The 17,924-nt window shown below is 36.0% G+C and overlaps 1 protein-coding gene and 1 non-coding gene across 2 annotated transcripts; both read left to right on the forward strand.

Moving 5' to 3' along the window:
• The first annotated feature begins 11,243 nt into the window (after nt 1-11,243).
• On the forward strand, nt 11,244-11,315 carry Trnah-gug (transfer RNA histidin (anticodon GUG)). Its single transcript has one exon. It is a non-coding gene; the product is annotated as a tRNA-His (tRNA).
• Nucleotides 11,316-16,566: 5,251 nt separating this feature from the next.
• LOC126974295 (uncharacterized) lies at nt 16,567-17,489 on the forward strand. Its single transcript, XM_050821764.1, has one exon. The coding sequence runs from the start codon at nt 16,711-16,713 to the stop codon at nt 17,323-17,325; it is 615 nt and encodes a 204-aa protein (XP_050677721.1). The 5' UTR covers nt 16,567-16,710; the 3' UTR covers nt 17,326-17,489.
• The last annotated feature ends 435 nt before the right edge of the window (nt 17,490-17,924 follow it).

Genomic DNA, 17,924 nt, shown 5'->3' on the forward strand with positions numbered 1-17,924 from the left:
GTGATCGTGAAAAGTGTCATTCATTGTGTAATCAAAATCTCCAGTGATCTTAAATCATATACAATCCAATAAATCAAAAAATCTCTATTCATAAAATCGTGAACCTGTGATCGTGCAAAGTGTCGTTCATCGTGCAACTTGCAACACAATCGTCGTGAAAGACTGAAGAGTCAGCATTTCGGGAATCACGTCTTATCGCATCAATGCTCGAGGCATTCGCCGTATTAGCCGCCTTATCGTAAGTCTTTTGTCATTGTTTTGTCTAGAGCTGTTCATTAGGGTCCCTCCAGACTATTTGTTAAAATTATTTTAATCAATTAGTTTGTTAATTATTTTACAAAATCGTATATATTTTATGTCAAGCATCATTACACCTGCGATGTGTAGAGTGACGTAATATGCCCAAAAACTCCAAGATTGAAGATACTAAATTAAATATTAACATCCCCGAAGTGGACGAGGCCTCCACCGATCTAACTAAATCACCAATACATTCGCCAAGAATGACTAGAGCCACTCTCGCAGCAACAATCATGGCTGAATTAGACCTAAATACCCTATTTAAATTTATTAAACCTTACGACGGCAGCCGAGAGTCAGTCAATTCATTTATAATTAATTCTAATAACGCATATGAGCTAGCTTCCGACTCACAAAGACCAGTTCTTTTTAAATATATTCTTAGCCAGTTGCATGGAAAGTCAGAAATTGCTTGCTCTATAAAGGAATTCACATCCTGGGATCAACTCAGAGAATTTCTTAAAACCCAGTTTTGTGAACGCAAACATTATTCACATCTTCTTACGGACTTACAAGAAAGTAGGCAAAACCCACAGGAAAACGTTAGCCAGTATTCGCTTCGAGTGGAAACTTGCCTCTCACAATTATTAACCGAAATTTCCTTGTCTAACACTAAAGCTAAAGAGTTGCCTGGTCGTACAGCCGCTATGGAGGATCTTGCCCTCCACCATTTCCTTATAGGCCTTCAACCACGGGTCTCGAACATTGTGAGATGCAGGTCGCCTAAGAATCGTAACGAGGCAATAAACCTCGCGATATCTGGAGAGAGGATTCAACAAAGTATTTTCAAGAGAAATCCTAATAATGAGCACAAACCAAAACCTTTGAATCAGTATCGGCGACCACAAAGGTCACCAAATCCAAACAACAATTCACAGTCTTCAACTTCTAATTTTCAGGGATCAACAATCTCATCATCAAGCACCATATGCCGATATTGTAGAATATCGGGTCACGATATATCAGTGTGTCGGAAACGCGACTATAACAATCGTTTCCGTAACCAACAAAATACCTTTCAGAAACAAGGGCCTCTCAGACCACCCCCACGTGTCAATTTCCTTCGAAACACATCTAGTGAAGCCTATGGCCAAGACGAGGTTGATGATGCTCAACCCGGTCAAGGTCAGGATTTAAACTAAGGCCTGGCCCGCGCTTCTGCCGTCCGGGCCGGAGATCTTCCAAAATCGACACAACACTCAAAAATCACAAATTCCTACCATGTACTAACCGACAGGGTAGCCAGCCCCAAACCGACAGTACTATTCACCTTAAATCCAACACTAACCGACAGGGTAACCAGCCCCAAACTGACAGTGTTACTACCATCTTACCATGTACTAATCGACAGGATAGCCAGCCCCAAATTGACAGTACTATTCACCCTAAAACCAACATCAACCGACAGGGTAGCCAGCCCCAAACCAACGACGTCTCCAATTTTATGTCTAGCCCAAATCAAGGAAACATTCACAATCAAAATATTTACGAAGTAAATATAGACACAACTAAAAGGTTGTTACCACACGTTCTTTTAAACACGCAAGTTTCACATGTTCCCCTTACGCTCTTAGTTGACTCAGGATCAGCTATATCACTAATAAAACAGTCCAGTATATAATATAAACAACATCTAAAAAGGGAATCGCTTAATATTAAAGGAATTGATTCAGGTGAAGAAACTACACCAACACTTGGCCATTTTGGTCTAAAATTACAGCTGACTGAAAAGAAAACGATTTGTCATAGGTTTCATGTCATATCGAATATAAATTTACCATATGATGGCATCATAGGTACCGACCTCCTTATATCATTCAGCCGTAACATCGACTATGACACAGACATTTTGAAAATAGGTAATTTTAAAATACCACTTCATTTTTATGATCCATACTATGTAATTCCACCTCGTACAGAGACGGTGATCGAGTGTTCAATTCAAAACACTGACCTTAAAGAAGGCCTAATCCTGGATCAACATCTTTCCCATAACCTACTTCTATCCAACTGCATAGTAAGAGTCAAAGATAACAAATGTGTTAACGTAACGGTCGCAAACATATCGGAATCCCCTATATCCATTAATCCAAACTTGAAACTTAATCTTGAACCTCTATATCCCTCAGCCTTGCAAATTAACAGTACCTTCACCGAGCTCGTTGACCGAACTACAGAAGTAATAAACTCTTTAAGGACTGGTCATTTAAATCATGAGGAATACCAAGCTCTAATTGAACTCTGCTCACAGTACTCCGACATATTCCATCTACCCAATGATCAGCTCACTTATACTACTGCCCTTAATCATCGAATCAAAACGAGCTCCGATGTTCCAGTTCACACAAAATCATATAGGTTCCCTGAATGTCATAAGAAGGAAGTCGAAACCCAAATTGATAAAATGCTTAACCAAAATATTATAAAACCATCATCATCACCCTGGAGTTCACCGACCTGGATCGTACCTAAAAAGGCCGATTCCCAGGGGCAACGCAAATGGAGAATTGTAATTGATTATAGAAAACCAAACGACGTCACAATTGGGGAAACATATCCAATTCCCCAAATTTCAGAAATCCTGGACCAGTTAGGGATGAGTAAGTACTTTACTACTCTCGACTTGGCTTCGGGCTTTCATCAGATCCTCACTTCCCCAGAAGACGCACCCAAAACAGCCTTTTCAGTGCCTCAGGGCCATTTTCAATTTACTAGGATGCCATTCGGCCTTAAAAATGCGCCTTCAACTTTCCAAAAATTGATGAATAATTGTCTCTCCGGTCTCCAAGGTACTAGATGCTTCGGATACCTGGATGATATATTTATCTACTCTTATGATCTAGCTTCACATATAAAAAATCTCACATCTGTTTTTGATAGACTCCGAAATTTCAATTTAAAATTACAACCTGAAAAATGTGAGTTTCTCCGTAAAGAAGTTGCCTATTTGGGGCAATTCATTAGCGAAGAAGGCGTTAAACCGAATCCCGAAAAGACTAGATCAGTCTCCGAATTCCCAACTCCAAAATCCCCCAGGGATATAAAATCCTTTCTTGGATTAGTATCGTATTACCGAAGGTTCATTCCCGATTTCGCTAAATTAGCCAAACCACCAACTTCTCTCCTAAAAAAGGACACTTCTTTCAGCTGGAAAAATGAACAGCAATTGGCTTTTGAGTCACTCAAAAATAAATTGATTACTGCACCGATACTAGCTTACCCGGATTTCACAGAGCCATTTCTTTTAACTTGTGACGCCTCAAACTTTGCTATCTCTGCTATCCTATCCCAAGGTAACGTAGGACAGGACCGTCCAATTGCCTATGCATCTCGTACACTTAATAAAGCAGAGTGTAATTATAGTGTCACCGAGAAAGAGTGTCTAGCCATAATTTTTGGCACAAAAGTCTTTAGACCGTATCTGTACGGTCATCGTATCAAAATTTTAACCGACCATAAACCACTACAATGGCTATTTAATTGTAAAGATCCGGGATCTAGACTCGTCCGTTGGCGACTTAAACTCGAAGAATTCGAGTACGATATTCAGTAAAAAAAAGGCAGAACCAATTCCAATGCAAACGCTCTTTCTTGTTTTCCTGTGAATCCAATTCAATCGACAAACCCCACAACAACTAACCCGAACACCGAACAAAGATCACAAAATCTCGATAGAGATTTAATGGACCTACTCATCTCTCCACCCTCATTTAATCCTGAGGAAGTTTTATTAAATCCACCTTCCAATATTCCTGACACCTTAAGGGATGAAATTGAACACGAACTACTTGACTTACCTCTTCAAAACTTAACTGAATTACCTCAACAAGAATCAGCTGACTTACTCCAATTAAACTTAGACGATCTACCCGACTGTTTAATAGAACAAAGCACACCTGAAGTCCAGGTACACGATCCTATACCATACACTAGTACATCCCCGGATGTGCCAATTGACGATTACACAACTTTCCTAAAATCAATATTAAATAAGGATAAGACCTTCGACACTTGTATCGAAGAACGCAATGAAAGTTTGTTGAAAAGCCCATCAAAAATAATCCTAATCCCCACTTCAATTGACTTGGATGAATCAAACCCGTACATCCCAGAAATCCTAGGCAACTCAGAAAATTCCGATAGTATTACTAGCAGTGAAAAGGAACTATTCAACTTTATAAAAATGAATAACGGCAGCAAAATATATTACCTCTTATTCACCAGAGTTCATCACTTTGATAATGCTACATACCCTGAAATCTATGAAACATTTAAACATATTAGAAACGAATTACTAGTAATTGAAAATATCTCCGAAATTAGCATTTCTGATTTGAAAAACCCATTTGAAAAACATTCCTTTATTAAAATCTATAATATGTTGAGTTATCTATTCCATAAAAAAAACATAAAAATAGTTATCTATCATAATAATATTATATATCCTTCCCCATCCGAAATAAAGAAAATTATGTATGAAAATCACGACATCTCCGCGGCAGGTCATTTGGGATCCGTCCGTATGTTCAATAGGATTAAAGAAACGTACTATTGGAAACGTATGCGTAGTGACATCGAAACATATGTTAAGCAATCTAAATCATGTTAGGAAAATAAACCTTTAAGGAAAATAAATAGAGCCCCAATGCAGATCACAAGCACTTCAAATGCTCCATTCCAACGTATATCTCTCGATGTCGTAGGTCCACTGCCTGAGGCTGGCACTGCAAGGTTAAAGTATATCCTCACTGTCCAAGACGACGTCACGAAGTTCTCTTCTGCATATCCTATGCGGAGCACCACAGCCGAAGAAACAAGCGAATGCTTGTTACACTTCATTTCTATATTTGGTATACCCAAGATGATTCTCACAGATCAGGGTACCAATTTCACGTCAGACCTATTCAAAAAGACATGTGAGTTCCTTAAAATAAAAAATTTATGATCTTCACCTTACCATCCTCAGACTCCAGGTGCTCTTGAACGAAGTCACTCAACCTTAAAAGAATACCTAAAATCATACATAAATAACGAACAGACAAATTGGCCCCGATACGTTTATACAGCCATGCTCGCGTACAACACATCCGTACACTCCACGACGCATTATGCACCATTTGAGTTGATGTTTGGCTGTAAGCCATTCATCCCTAACTCAATTTATAATGACGCTCCAGGAGCTACATACCCAGACTATGTCCGCATGCTCCAAAATCGCCTCAAGCACTCACGTGATAAAGCGTTAGAGTTTATAAGGAGTTCAAAAGAGTCATCTAAAACCTACTACGACTCTCACACTCGTCCGGTCCAATATAAAAGTGGTCAATACGTCTACTTGAAAAATCACCTTAGACTCAGACGGGCACTCTCCCCGGTGTGGAAGGGCCCTTACAAAATAGTTAAAGTAAACGGAAATAACACTCTCACATTACTCATCAACCGGCGTCATGTTACACACCATGTAGATCAAGTGAAACCGGCAAATGTCGAACTTGACCCGTAGTGTAAGGATTACATAGTTGAATTATTTAAAATTAATCATATACTCACTATTATAATTTGTTTTTGTTTCTTTTTATTAGATGCGATATTCACCTTTACCTAATCATACCGTTAGGAATAAGAAACACAAGTTAGCCTGTAGGTTTATTAGAATAATGTTTTATGTTTAAAATAATTACTAGTATACACCCATTACATTAAGTATATATATATTATAATTTACAGAATACCATGTCAGGCTCGAAACCAACAAGACTATTACATACAACAGATAGATTCAAGCCCCGGACTTTATTTTGACTATCTTGGTTACCTGAAAATCAACAGCGGACAACTAAACGTCATAATGCCGTTTGACTTATCCCATTTCAACTCACATATTGAAAACATAAACTCAGCCCTGACCATAGCTCAAAATTTATGTAAAAAGACTGGACTGGCTCAAGTTTAAATTAGCTGTCATAATATGATAAGTCAGATATATATAAGGAATTTTCGTCCATTTCACATTTATTAGAGAAAAGATCAAAACGAGCTTTGATAGGTGGAGCAGGAACAATAATAAAACAAATATTCGGAAACTGAGATGAAACCGACGGTCTCCGGTTTAATGATGCCATTACTTCTCTACATGAAAATCAAATTAAATTGGCTCACTGATGAAAAACAATATTTTATTAACTACATCAACAATCTCATCATATAATGATACAGTAAACAAAATAAGGGTCAATGAAATCAATTTAAATAAGGCTATCGACAAAATCTCAATAAAACTAGCAAACGTCACTAATGCAACAAATCAAATGTTGTTCCATTTTAATATGTATCAAATTCTTAATAATTTAGAAACCTCAATCTTAACTTTATCATTCCAACTGGAAGATTTAACAAATGCAGTTCTATTTGGCAACCAAAATATTCTGCATCCGTCAGTAATTACCCCGCAACAATTATTTAAAGAGCTCGTCGATAACCATCAATATTTGCCTAGCGATCTGAAATTTAAATAAAAAAAAAAAATTTAAAATTAGATATAAGTTCCATTAATGTTATTGTAAATGTATCTAGGCTAATTTATCACTATACTAACAATAAGATATTTTTTATATTACAGATAGATACCTTTAGTCTCTATCACTGAATATGTTTTATTTCACAGTGTTGCTCTACCAACACCACATAATTTAGATAAGCCCAATACTTTTAGTCTCATATTACCCAGATCTAAATACATAGCAATGACAAAAGACAAAACACATTATTGTACCTTAAATGATCTAGATATTTGTAAGAATATTGTCCCTGGAAACTTTATTTGTGATATAACAAACATTTACTCCTCAGGAATGAAACCCATTTGTGAAAGTGAATTTATGACGAAAGTGATAAGTGAAACACCCAAAAATTGTGAATACCAATTTATTTACGGTCATTTAGATATTTGGAAATCCATAGAGAACAACAAATGGTTATTCATACAATCAGCATTGAACAACGTTTCCATAGATTGTCGAAACTCAAAAATTTTCGAATTTGACATTTTAGGTACCGGTTTAATTACACCGGCATACTCACGCTACCCAGTAATTGTATTGGATATTGTAAAAGTACCACTTTAATTCCTAAGTATAACTCGTTAAATGTCTCTGTACCCATTGGTTATCCAAGTTTTAATTTGTTAAGTGATAACTGTTGTAACATAACTAAAATTAATCAACTCAGTTATAATGTATCCCCTATTGAACTACAGAACATAGATTTAATGATTTTTAATTAAATAAACACATTTTCTTAAACCAACTGCAGAACATAGACAAAATTATAGAAAATCCACACATTATTAAATACGGGATACATTATTCTGTTCTAACTATATTCATTTGTGTAATAATATTATTTTATGTTTCGTATAAATTTTATAACTGTGTAAGACCTGGCAGCAGACCTAAAGTAACGATACCAAAAGTAATATTTAAAACAAAATCAGAAGATATAGAAAGTAATAATTCCGGACTTCACGAAATTCCATCACCTTCTATTAGAACGAAAATTTAAGATGATGTAACTTCGGATTCTCCCCGAAGTTCCTTCTAAGGGGGGAGGTGTTATACCCCAGTTATGTAGGTATTAATGCTGACTTAATTGCTATTCCATCTCAACCAGCATTATTGAATCAGTTATATAAGCCCTAGCTGCGCGCGGGCAGTTAGTTCGTGCTCGCTTCTCATAAGTTACGGTTCTGCCCAAGGGTGTCTAAAACTATTATTGTATAATCAAGTCTTCATATTCCTTATAATATATTATATTTCTCTGTGCTAAATAAAGGTTTTTTTAAAAAGCGAACTCAAAAGAGACCCATAACAGTACGCTCTTCTATTTAGCACTTCGGTGAGTCCATCTCCCTTTGCTTGAGGCATCCCAGTGTTGGTTCGGTTGGGGTCTGGTGAGAGCTATCTCTTCTGAGCTAGTAAAGAGACCTTCGTTCTTAGGCGAGTATTTGTAGTGGTAACATACCAGCAATGATACACACTGGGTCCTTGGAGACAGTTAGGAACGCACTTGCTACCCGCAATGCGCTTAGTGTATACACAGAAGCAGCTTTACGCCGAGATTCCTTATTCGTGATTGCATTTGACCAGATAGGAGCGCCATACACTGATGTAGCTATGGAGGTCAGCAACAGTCGCCTTTTCAGTTTTGGCCCTCCGACTCTAAGTTGTTTCGGTCTGTTTCCTGCTTGTGATGAGGACGGCTTTCATTTTGTGTTCTGCAAGGTCTAGCTCGACCTGATGCATCCAATTTCCAATGACTTCGTAAAAACCACTGGGCTTTCGACAGTTGATCTCCTCGATGTATTTAGCAACTATTACCAGCCACAACGTCCGCGAAATGGCTTGGTGATCACTGGCTGTGTCGACCTCAGTTACCTTCCAGGAATAGTTGCCTTTTGTCAGGTGGGTGCTTACAAACATAAGATCTACAATAGAGCTATCATCCCCTTTTTTGTATATGGCTTCGTTTCCAGCATTAATTAACACGACATCCAGTGACGCCATAACTTTCAGGACGAGCAATACCCTGGCATTTGTTTTCCTACTGCCCCAGTTAGTTTCCCACGTATTAAAACCTGCTGCAATGGCTACAGGAGCGTGGTCTATGACTTCTTCTGCGAGTCCTTCCAAGAAGTCCGTATATTCCTCCAATGTGAGACTGGGTTGTGCATAACAATTAACAACTGTAAAAGTGTTTGCCGCCTAGCTTTGCTCTTACAGATCCCGTGTTTACGCTCACTTCTTGGTAAGCCTGGGACTTGCCAGAACATGCGGCGGCATTGCCGCAAGTGTCGGTAACCCATGAGCTGTTACATATATTCTTATATGGTTCCGAAATTAGAACCTAGTCTATTTGTAGTTCATGTGCAGTCTGGGTAAGAAAATCATGTGCAACTTCGCAATGGTTAACATTGAGTTGAAGGAACTTTACTATTTTTGTATCTTTTGAACCATCTGGAGGGCAGCTCAAAAACTGGGCATTTGCCACCACCCGCAACATGGGCGCAGTCTTTTTTATTCCTGTTTTCGGTGCATAATGCACAAAAGACATTTTTCTTGCAATCTATGATTTTTGGCCTTTTTCCCCACATTTCAGGCACAGTTCGGTTCGTTCTATTGTACTTACACATTTACTGGATAAGTGATCTCTTGTGATCTATGGCTTTTATAGCTATTGCCTCCTCCAGTTTAATAACCACTGCTTGAGTTCCACCGTATGTTCGTCCTATAGACTTGATTGCGTAATGTGTCAGTTAAACTCTCAAATTTCTTCAAATGGATGGTTTTATGGAATTATTCAAATATAATATTAATCCCAATGAAATGTATGATATGTTATTACAAAACATTAAAACAGAGTTTGCTAGTTTACTTCTAAGACAGTCAAATCTGGTGGTCTCTTGTCATTTAATGATTGGGCAACAGCTGCCATTCATAGGAGGAGTGAGAGATCATTATATACTCATGATGCATCGTTTCTCGAGTATGTTAAAAAATACTCTAAATTATTTAAAAATGTTTGTTCTACTGCAAAGTCTATGCATATCAAACAAATAATTAAAAATGCACCAAATAAAATAAAGATGACTCGGAATGTTAGTAACTGGGAATTAATGGCAGGAGATCTCTTGGGACTCCTCTCAGTATGGGGATAGCACAAGGGTCTATTCTTGGACCGATCCTCTTCCTTAGCTATATAAAATATGATCTTCCTAATCTTATAGAAAAAACAACATGAGGTCGTATTGTTTGCGGATGAAACTTCACTGATAGGTATTCAAACTGAAAAGAAACCAAGTTATGTATGACAAAGTAAACGATATTCTATCTGACATCGTGTACTGGTTTAGCGCTAATAATCTGCTATATTTTTAGGCATTACTCTGGATTCCCAATTAAACGGCTTAACTGATCGAATGAAAACTGCGTGAAAATCGGTTTATTCATTCAAAAGTAATTGCAGTTTAAAAATTTATAAAATAGGGTTTTATTTAACTTATATCAGACTTTTGAGCTCGAAGAGCTCAAAATAACTCTAATCATATTTTTGAGGTCGAAATCGTCATAAATACAATTTGAAGCGTTTAGATATGGAATTAGTGGGAAGTTGCAGGGATGGCCTTTAGGATCAACCGTTTTCCAATTTTGTTTGTAAAAGATAAAAATAAAAAACCAAGAACTAGTTTACCTGAATTTTTCACGTAAATTTCGAAGTTATGTGAAAAGAGTGCAACAGCAAAATTGTAGATCGTTTTGTTTCCTACAACTTTACTAGCTATTTAATTTTTTTTCAAAGGACTTGTTGTTCCCTTCCTTCCACTTCCCGACCTTAGATCACCCTTAATTTATTTTTCATATTATTTTTGTTATATTTTCTTCCTTTTCCAATGGATTTCATCATACCATCAGCACCAGCTATACACCAAGCTCATAGAAGGTTTTATGTGAACAACAATAAATTGGTACATACTAATATAAATTTTAATTACTAACACAAGTAGAGTTCGCGATGACCTAGCAGCGCCTGTACCTACAGCAGTAGGACGTTTGGACCAGTCATCGCTTACCTTTTTAATAATATAGGGAGAGGAACAACCTATCCCACTGATAGATGGTACCAAAGAGATCATCGGCTTAATCGAATGCAAGGAGCATAATAAATATAATAAGAAACAACAATCGAATCATAAAGCACGTACATACTTACTTATTAAATAAAAACAATTGTCACTTTTGTAAGTATGTTACCGATGCTGCTGATTGATTGTAGCTTGAATAGCGGGATTTATAAAAACCTTTGATAAAAATTTGCTAATAAAACTCTTATAAAAAGTAAAATCCTACAAATTGACCAATAATTTCAAACTATGCTAGTGTACTCCATTAGCCGTGATCGTCTAGTGGTTAGGACCCTACGTTGTGGCCGTAGTAACCCAGGTTCGAATCCTGGTCACGGCAGTGTCATACACTGTCACGGTGGAGTATAATTTTTTTGTTTTGTTTAAATTCTTATATGGTTTTTTCATTTTATTTTGAGGAAATAAATAAGAAAATTACTTTATATTGAAATATCATGATTTTTACCTTAAACTTTTACTGTTTACAGCTTTCTAAGTTTCTTGTGAGATTAGAACTAAATGCAAAGTTATAATGATATCTGCAGTAACTACATTTTTGTCGTGTTATTTACTTCTGTGGATAATATTTATATGTACCTCTTATAATTAATTAACTTCTAGCAAGGTATTAGTTAATTAAAAATATTATTAAATGAGATTTTTCTCTTATTAAGCGCCATCTGTAGATATAACAAAACATTTCTTCAATGAGGTGTTCTGTAGTGAAATGATTCCTCTACAGGCTAAGAGATGTCGCAAGCTGCATTGTTTTGATACAATAACGCAGCTGTTCGCTATCATTGAAAACTGTGAGAGAAAAGGAGTGGTGTATTCGTCGTGTTTGCCAAATATTTACGGATTTTAAATGGTTCACGGACAGTTAAAAACCTGTGCTTCTAATATGTGCTAAATTAAGTTATTATGCCTCATATGTGTTAGTAATATTACGGAAACATTGTGTTTAACTGTGTTAATTGACGATGTAAACTAAGGTTATGACGTTTGCTACGGACGTGTGTGTGCGTACAACGTGATGATGTTTGTTGGAGCGAATTGTAACGGGATAAGTTAGAATGTTGATTTTCGGTAAGTTTTATATTTTATTACTTGACTACTTGTTCTTACTCTCCCCTTAATAAGGTCTTTAAGCACATGTTTGTGTGTAAAATTGTATATTTGCATAGATATACTCCGCTGGGTACAATATGACCTCGATTAGCGGTACCCATTCATTTATTTTAAAGCCTCGTTTTTGTTTATAATGGAAAAATCGTGTCTGGTTTTTAAGATTAGAGCTGTGACTTGTTGAAGTAGATTTTTTTTTCAATGTTGTTTTATTTGGAAAAGTTAGATTAAATAACTAACAACGCGGGAAATATTTTCTATTCTATTTTGGACATGGATCCAAAAATATGTCTATTTTATTATATTTGGAAAATTACCAGGTTATTATAATATATTATATTATCTGGTATTTGTCTTAAGAATTTATTGTTTTTACCTACCTACCTGTATATTTGAATATGTCACGGATCATGCCTATGCATGGAAAATAGGAGGTACAGAAAAAAAATTGTTAGGTATAATAGTTTTATAAGAAACTTTTTAGGATTTTAACATTATTTACTTTTATCACATTCAATGGGGAAACATTGATACCTTTTCATTACAAACGCTAGCAGGATTATTTAAAGGACTCATAATATTTATATAATCATTATAATATGAATTCTTTATTTGAAATGAGAACTTTAAGAGTTATGGATCTACGTGGATAATAATAAAACAATAACTAATTGGATCGCACATATGCCGCTGTTGTCTTGAGAAGTTGAGAAGACATTTCCGTTACGTTTCGGCCAGGCTGTGTAGTGTGTAGAATACAACCTGCCTGTTATTTTTATATACAAAACATATATTTAGCGATGCACAAGCGCTAGCGATGTACAATCGAAGTTTAAGGTGTCTTTCGTGAACCTGTTTATATATTATATTAAGTACCTACATCAACATTTTCCGTTCAAAAGAAAAATAATTTATTAATAAATATAGTAATTTATAAATAAAATATTGCGTTGGACTTAATATCCCTTAGCACGAATTTGGATGTAAAAAATATTGTAGTTGATAGAGTTTTAGTCCACGATTATGATACCACTCTTATTACAAGGTAAAGCAACGTTTTCAAGAAAATCACAAAAAAAAATCTTACCAAAAACAGGTAAATCACGTAAATAAACACTACATGAGCGCTGCCATCGCGGCGGGAGGCTAAAAACTGTCATAAAGTGAATTTGGTTTCTTAGTAAAATATAAGTACAGGCAAAGGGTTCAAGCTCATACAGCCATAAATTGTATGAGAAACAGTGAAATGAAATGTAAAAAAAGTCTGTGACAGATAAAACGGCTTAAATTGTATGAAAAACAGTGAAATGAAATGTAACAAATAGTCTGTGACAGATAGGCTTCATCAATAATTATTTTTATATAAAAAGAACTACAATTCATTAAAATTGGTTAGGTTAGGTTATGTTAGAACAGTTAAAACAACGCACGAGCCGAGCGTAGCGTGCCGCGGCAGCGGCCGGCGAGTGCCAGAACCAAATAGTAGGCGTTTCCCCCCATTAACAAATTAGGGAGGGGGGAGGGTACACATTTATTTTGGTTTTTCTTGAAAACTGTGTATTACGTTGAAATAAGAGTGGTAGCACTATAATCGTGGACCAAAGCTCTATCAACTACAATTCATTAAAATTGGTTAGGTTATGTTAGAACAGTTAAAACAACTCACGAGCCGAGCGTAGCGTGCCGCGGCAGCGGCGATAGATATTTGGGGATTGATGAACATGAACACTAAACCCTTTTATAAATGTTTTCCTTTTATCTAAAAATAATTATTGATGAAGCCGTCTAATCTGTCATAGACTATTTTTTACATTTCATTTCACTGTTTTTCATACAATTTATGGCTATATGGGCTTAAACCCTTTGCCTGTCCAAATATTTTACGAAGAAACCAAAATTATTTCATGACAGTTTCTAGCCTCCTGCCGCGATGTCAGTAGTGTTATTTACGTGATTTATCTGTTTTAGGTTAGAATTTTTTTCGTTATTTTCTTGAAAACGGTGCATTACCTTGTAATAAGAGTGGTATCATTGTAATTGTGGACTAAAGCTCTATCAACTACAATATTTTTTACATCGAAATTCGTGCTAAGAGATACTAAGTTTTAACCAAATTATTTTCCGCGTTTTTTCCGTTCTTTATTTATTGCCATAGGTTCCTATAAATGGATGACGCACAATGGCGTTCCCGATGCTACTCAGTACATAGGTCACACTAAAAGATTTGCGTAAGTTAAAAAAACACGTTATAACCAAATATTATGTTTATTGCTTTTCAAAATACTCTCCTTTACATTTTAAACATTTTTTCATGCGATCGAACCATTTTTTAAATATGGAGGACCACAGATCTGACGGCATGTTTTCTACGTGCTCGGCAACGATCCTGTGATTCCTCTGGTGTTACGTGAGAGTATGCTCAAGCCGCGGTGATCACAAACCATCATCCTCGTCTTTCATAATAAAATAGTGCATCGCTTTTTCGCGCCAGAAATAGGTGTAGTGGCAGTTTCGGCACCGACCACAGAATAAGAAAGTGTAGTTACCCTGACCTACACTTTACAAACAGGTAGTTCTACTGCCAGTGCAGTAAGGCAGCAGATAATTACGGTTAAAGCCAAGCTACTAGATGACAAATGATAAGAGCATGTACTTGTTTGTTGAGCGTGTCTTCATGCGGCGTGAACCTTTGGTTTGACTTCATTTCTTAACACCTGCACTTGTCACCTGCTTCTTGGCTGAATTAGCTATAAGGTGCAGTTTATTTATAGTCTCCTGTTTTATTGCTGTATATATATATTTAATGTTGTGAAATGTACGAACCCCATGTATTTACAAACGGGTTGTGTTATTTGTAGCGTATAGCGTTGTTCCAACCTCTCCTTTAACATTCATACAAAATTTGAATTCAATATTTTCAGTAGTTTTTTGCTATTTGCCGGATATACATTTTTGGATTTGGTATTGTTTAGAACACACAGCAAGCATTGTTTTATAAATTATTGAATGTGCAGTTTTTAGTCTATTTAATTATATTAGGTATAGAGACGCCAACAATATGATGATGATGGCACTTTTTAAACTGAACAGTGACGTCTGAAGATATATACATAAGATATTGATGTTCGGTCTTTTATAAAATAATATATAAAACTAGCTGACCCAGCAAACGTTGTATTGCCGATATTAAAATCGCGATACAAAAGTAACGTTTGATCGTAGATGGGTTAGTGGTTGATGTTGTATGTATTTTTTAATGTTGACTCATAATCAAACAAATTTAAAAAAAAATGTCAAAAAAATAAAAAAAAAAAATTCGTGTGGACCACCCTTAACATTTAGGGGTATGAAAAATAGATGTTGGCCGATTCTCAGACCTACTCAATATGCTCAAAAAATTTCATGAGAATCGGTCAAGCCGTTTCGGAGGAGTACGGGAACGAACATTGTGACACGAGAATTTTATATATAAGATATTATGTGCCTATGATGCCAAAACTAATATTTTATTATTTTCAGCTTGAAATTTCAGCTTTCATATCAAAAATAATCTAATATATAAAATTCTCATGTCGCGGTGTTTGTAGTTAAACTCCTTCGAAACGGCTTTACCGATTCTCATGAAATTTTGAGTGCATATTGGGTAGGTCTGAGAATAGGACAACATCCATTTTTCATCCCCATAAATGTTAATAGTGGTCCACGCCAATTTTTTTTTTAAATTTGTTTGATTATGAGTCAGCATTAAAAATACATACAACTTCAAATTTTCACCCATCTACGATCAACAGTTACTTTTGTATCGCGATTTTAATATCGCCAATACAACGTTTGCTGGGTCAGCTAGTTTTTTAATAAATTTCTACTAAGAATCTACAATACATGCCAATTAATCAATATAGATATGTGTAGTGACTGTTGCAGAAGTTTTAAAGTAAGAAATGGTATAATCGTTTATTTCACAGTAGCTGGCCCGGCAAACTTTGTTTTGCCATACAATGTTCCCGCGCCCGCTCATTTAAGTTGCTTGACTAATTATTTGTATTGAGAATATATAGATATTTCTAAGTCAAACAATATAGGTTCTGTATAAGTTATCACCAACATATCATATACCATTAAACCTTTTTCAAAACACGCTGTATCTTAGTAAGTTTATTCTGATCGGTACAGTAGTTTTCACATGACTTAAAACCAAAAATAAAAACCGGTTATCCATTTATTAGTATAGGTTTCACTTGCGTTAATCGCGCATCTCAATAATATATTTATATTTAGCATAGGCAAGTTCACTGTATAACCATCATATATCTCATAATTTGTAGCCAGAAGCCAAACTTTAATTAATTGCCGCCCAGCTGAATAAACCTCGACAAACTGACCCCGCAATTATTTATAATTAGACCCGAGCTAGTTATATATAAACTCGCTCAAACTCATCCTTTCAAATTGTCTTAAAAATATATTCTGACACACATCAACGCACATCAAAGTCAACCAAATTTGTGTTTTCTGTACTATACAAAAGCAAAATTCTTCGTTTACAGTCTAAACGAGCGTCAAGCGTAATTAGAAATGTTGTAAACATTTTAAAACGTGAATCCAGCAGAATGTTTAAGAAGCCGTGTCTTAAGTTGCCTCCGGACGCGAGCGCTCCAAGGAGCACGGAATCTTTCCCAGAGATCGCGCTGGCGGCTATCGTTTCCTACAAAAAACAAAAAGAAATCGGGGACTTTATGAGTTTCCTTCTGGCGGCGCTCGATCGGAATTCAGATTGGCTTAATAACGTTGTGGGCAAACAGGCTAACTTTAAATGCGCTTTAATGGTCGGAGCGGGTCCTAATAGGTTTCAGATCCAACAAATAATATACCCCACTGATGAGAGCGAGTTGAAGTTAGAAGTGGAACAGAGAGACTCGGACGACTTCGATAAGATTGCAGTCGCGGCCATCATGAAGCTGAGAAACTCTCAGATTGACCTTCTACTCAAATACATCAAGAACAGGCTTTACGAGAATCCTAAGCTATTGGATGAGTTATTACAGGGAAAAGCTATGGGAATTCAATTCGCATTGCTGAGGCCGTGTTCTGAAAAGCAGTTTAGAATCATGGAGAGAATAGTCGTTGGAAATTCAATGAAATGTTTAGTGCCCACGAAAAAGCGACGCAGAGATGATAAGTCAGTTAGATTTCCATTGAAGAAAATTAAGCGAGAAGTGCACTAGGTAAATCTCTGCCTTGTTTTATAATTTTTAATAGCATTATTGTATGATTTGGAACGACAACCACAATGGAAGCTTCAGAGAATTTACTCACAAAAAATAATTAAGTGTAGAAATTGCTTAGATACCAATTATCTATTAAATAATAGCAAGAGTGTGTTGATTAATCTTTTTCTTTTCTTTCTTCTATTATCTTTTGTTGCTCTCAATGGATAGGACTAATTTTGCGCATCAAAAGTTTTTCCTGTTGAAACAGATGATTACGGTTGTTAGCAGTTATTCATGAATCTTTTTGGGTGTATTAATCCTAAAAATATTATTACATTTTAAACGTCATGTCTTTCTATATTTTCCTCGTTTCTCTTAGTGAGCAACTGGTTGCTGATACACTCCTCTGGGTACATTGAACTGGGTTTATTTGTAGAAAAAAAAAACAAACTTGCCACAAATACTTGCCTTACATTCTTCAGCTTGAGAAAACTCTACCACACTTCTTGACAAACACAATATAAAATTACATCCAACCGGCGGACTACTTACACCATTATTCTTCACCATCCCACACAGAATCATTCTAACATCTATTCATTATTAGAAATTCG

The sequence above is a fragment of the Leptidea sinapis genome, chromosome 32 (assembly GCF_905404315.1).
Source record: "Leptidea sinapis chromosome 32, ilLepSina1.1, whole genome shotgun sequence".
In the NCBI taxonomy this organism is placed as follows: Eukaryota; Metazoa; Arthropoda; class Insecta; order Lepidoptera; family Pieridae; genus Leptidea; species Leptidea sinapis.

Coding starts and splice junctions, on each gene's coding strand:
- LOC126974295 (XM_050821764.1), top strand. CDS start 16,711: ATGTTTAAGAAGCCGTGTCTTAAGTTGCCTCCGGACGCGAGCGCTCCA.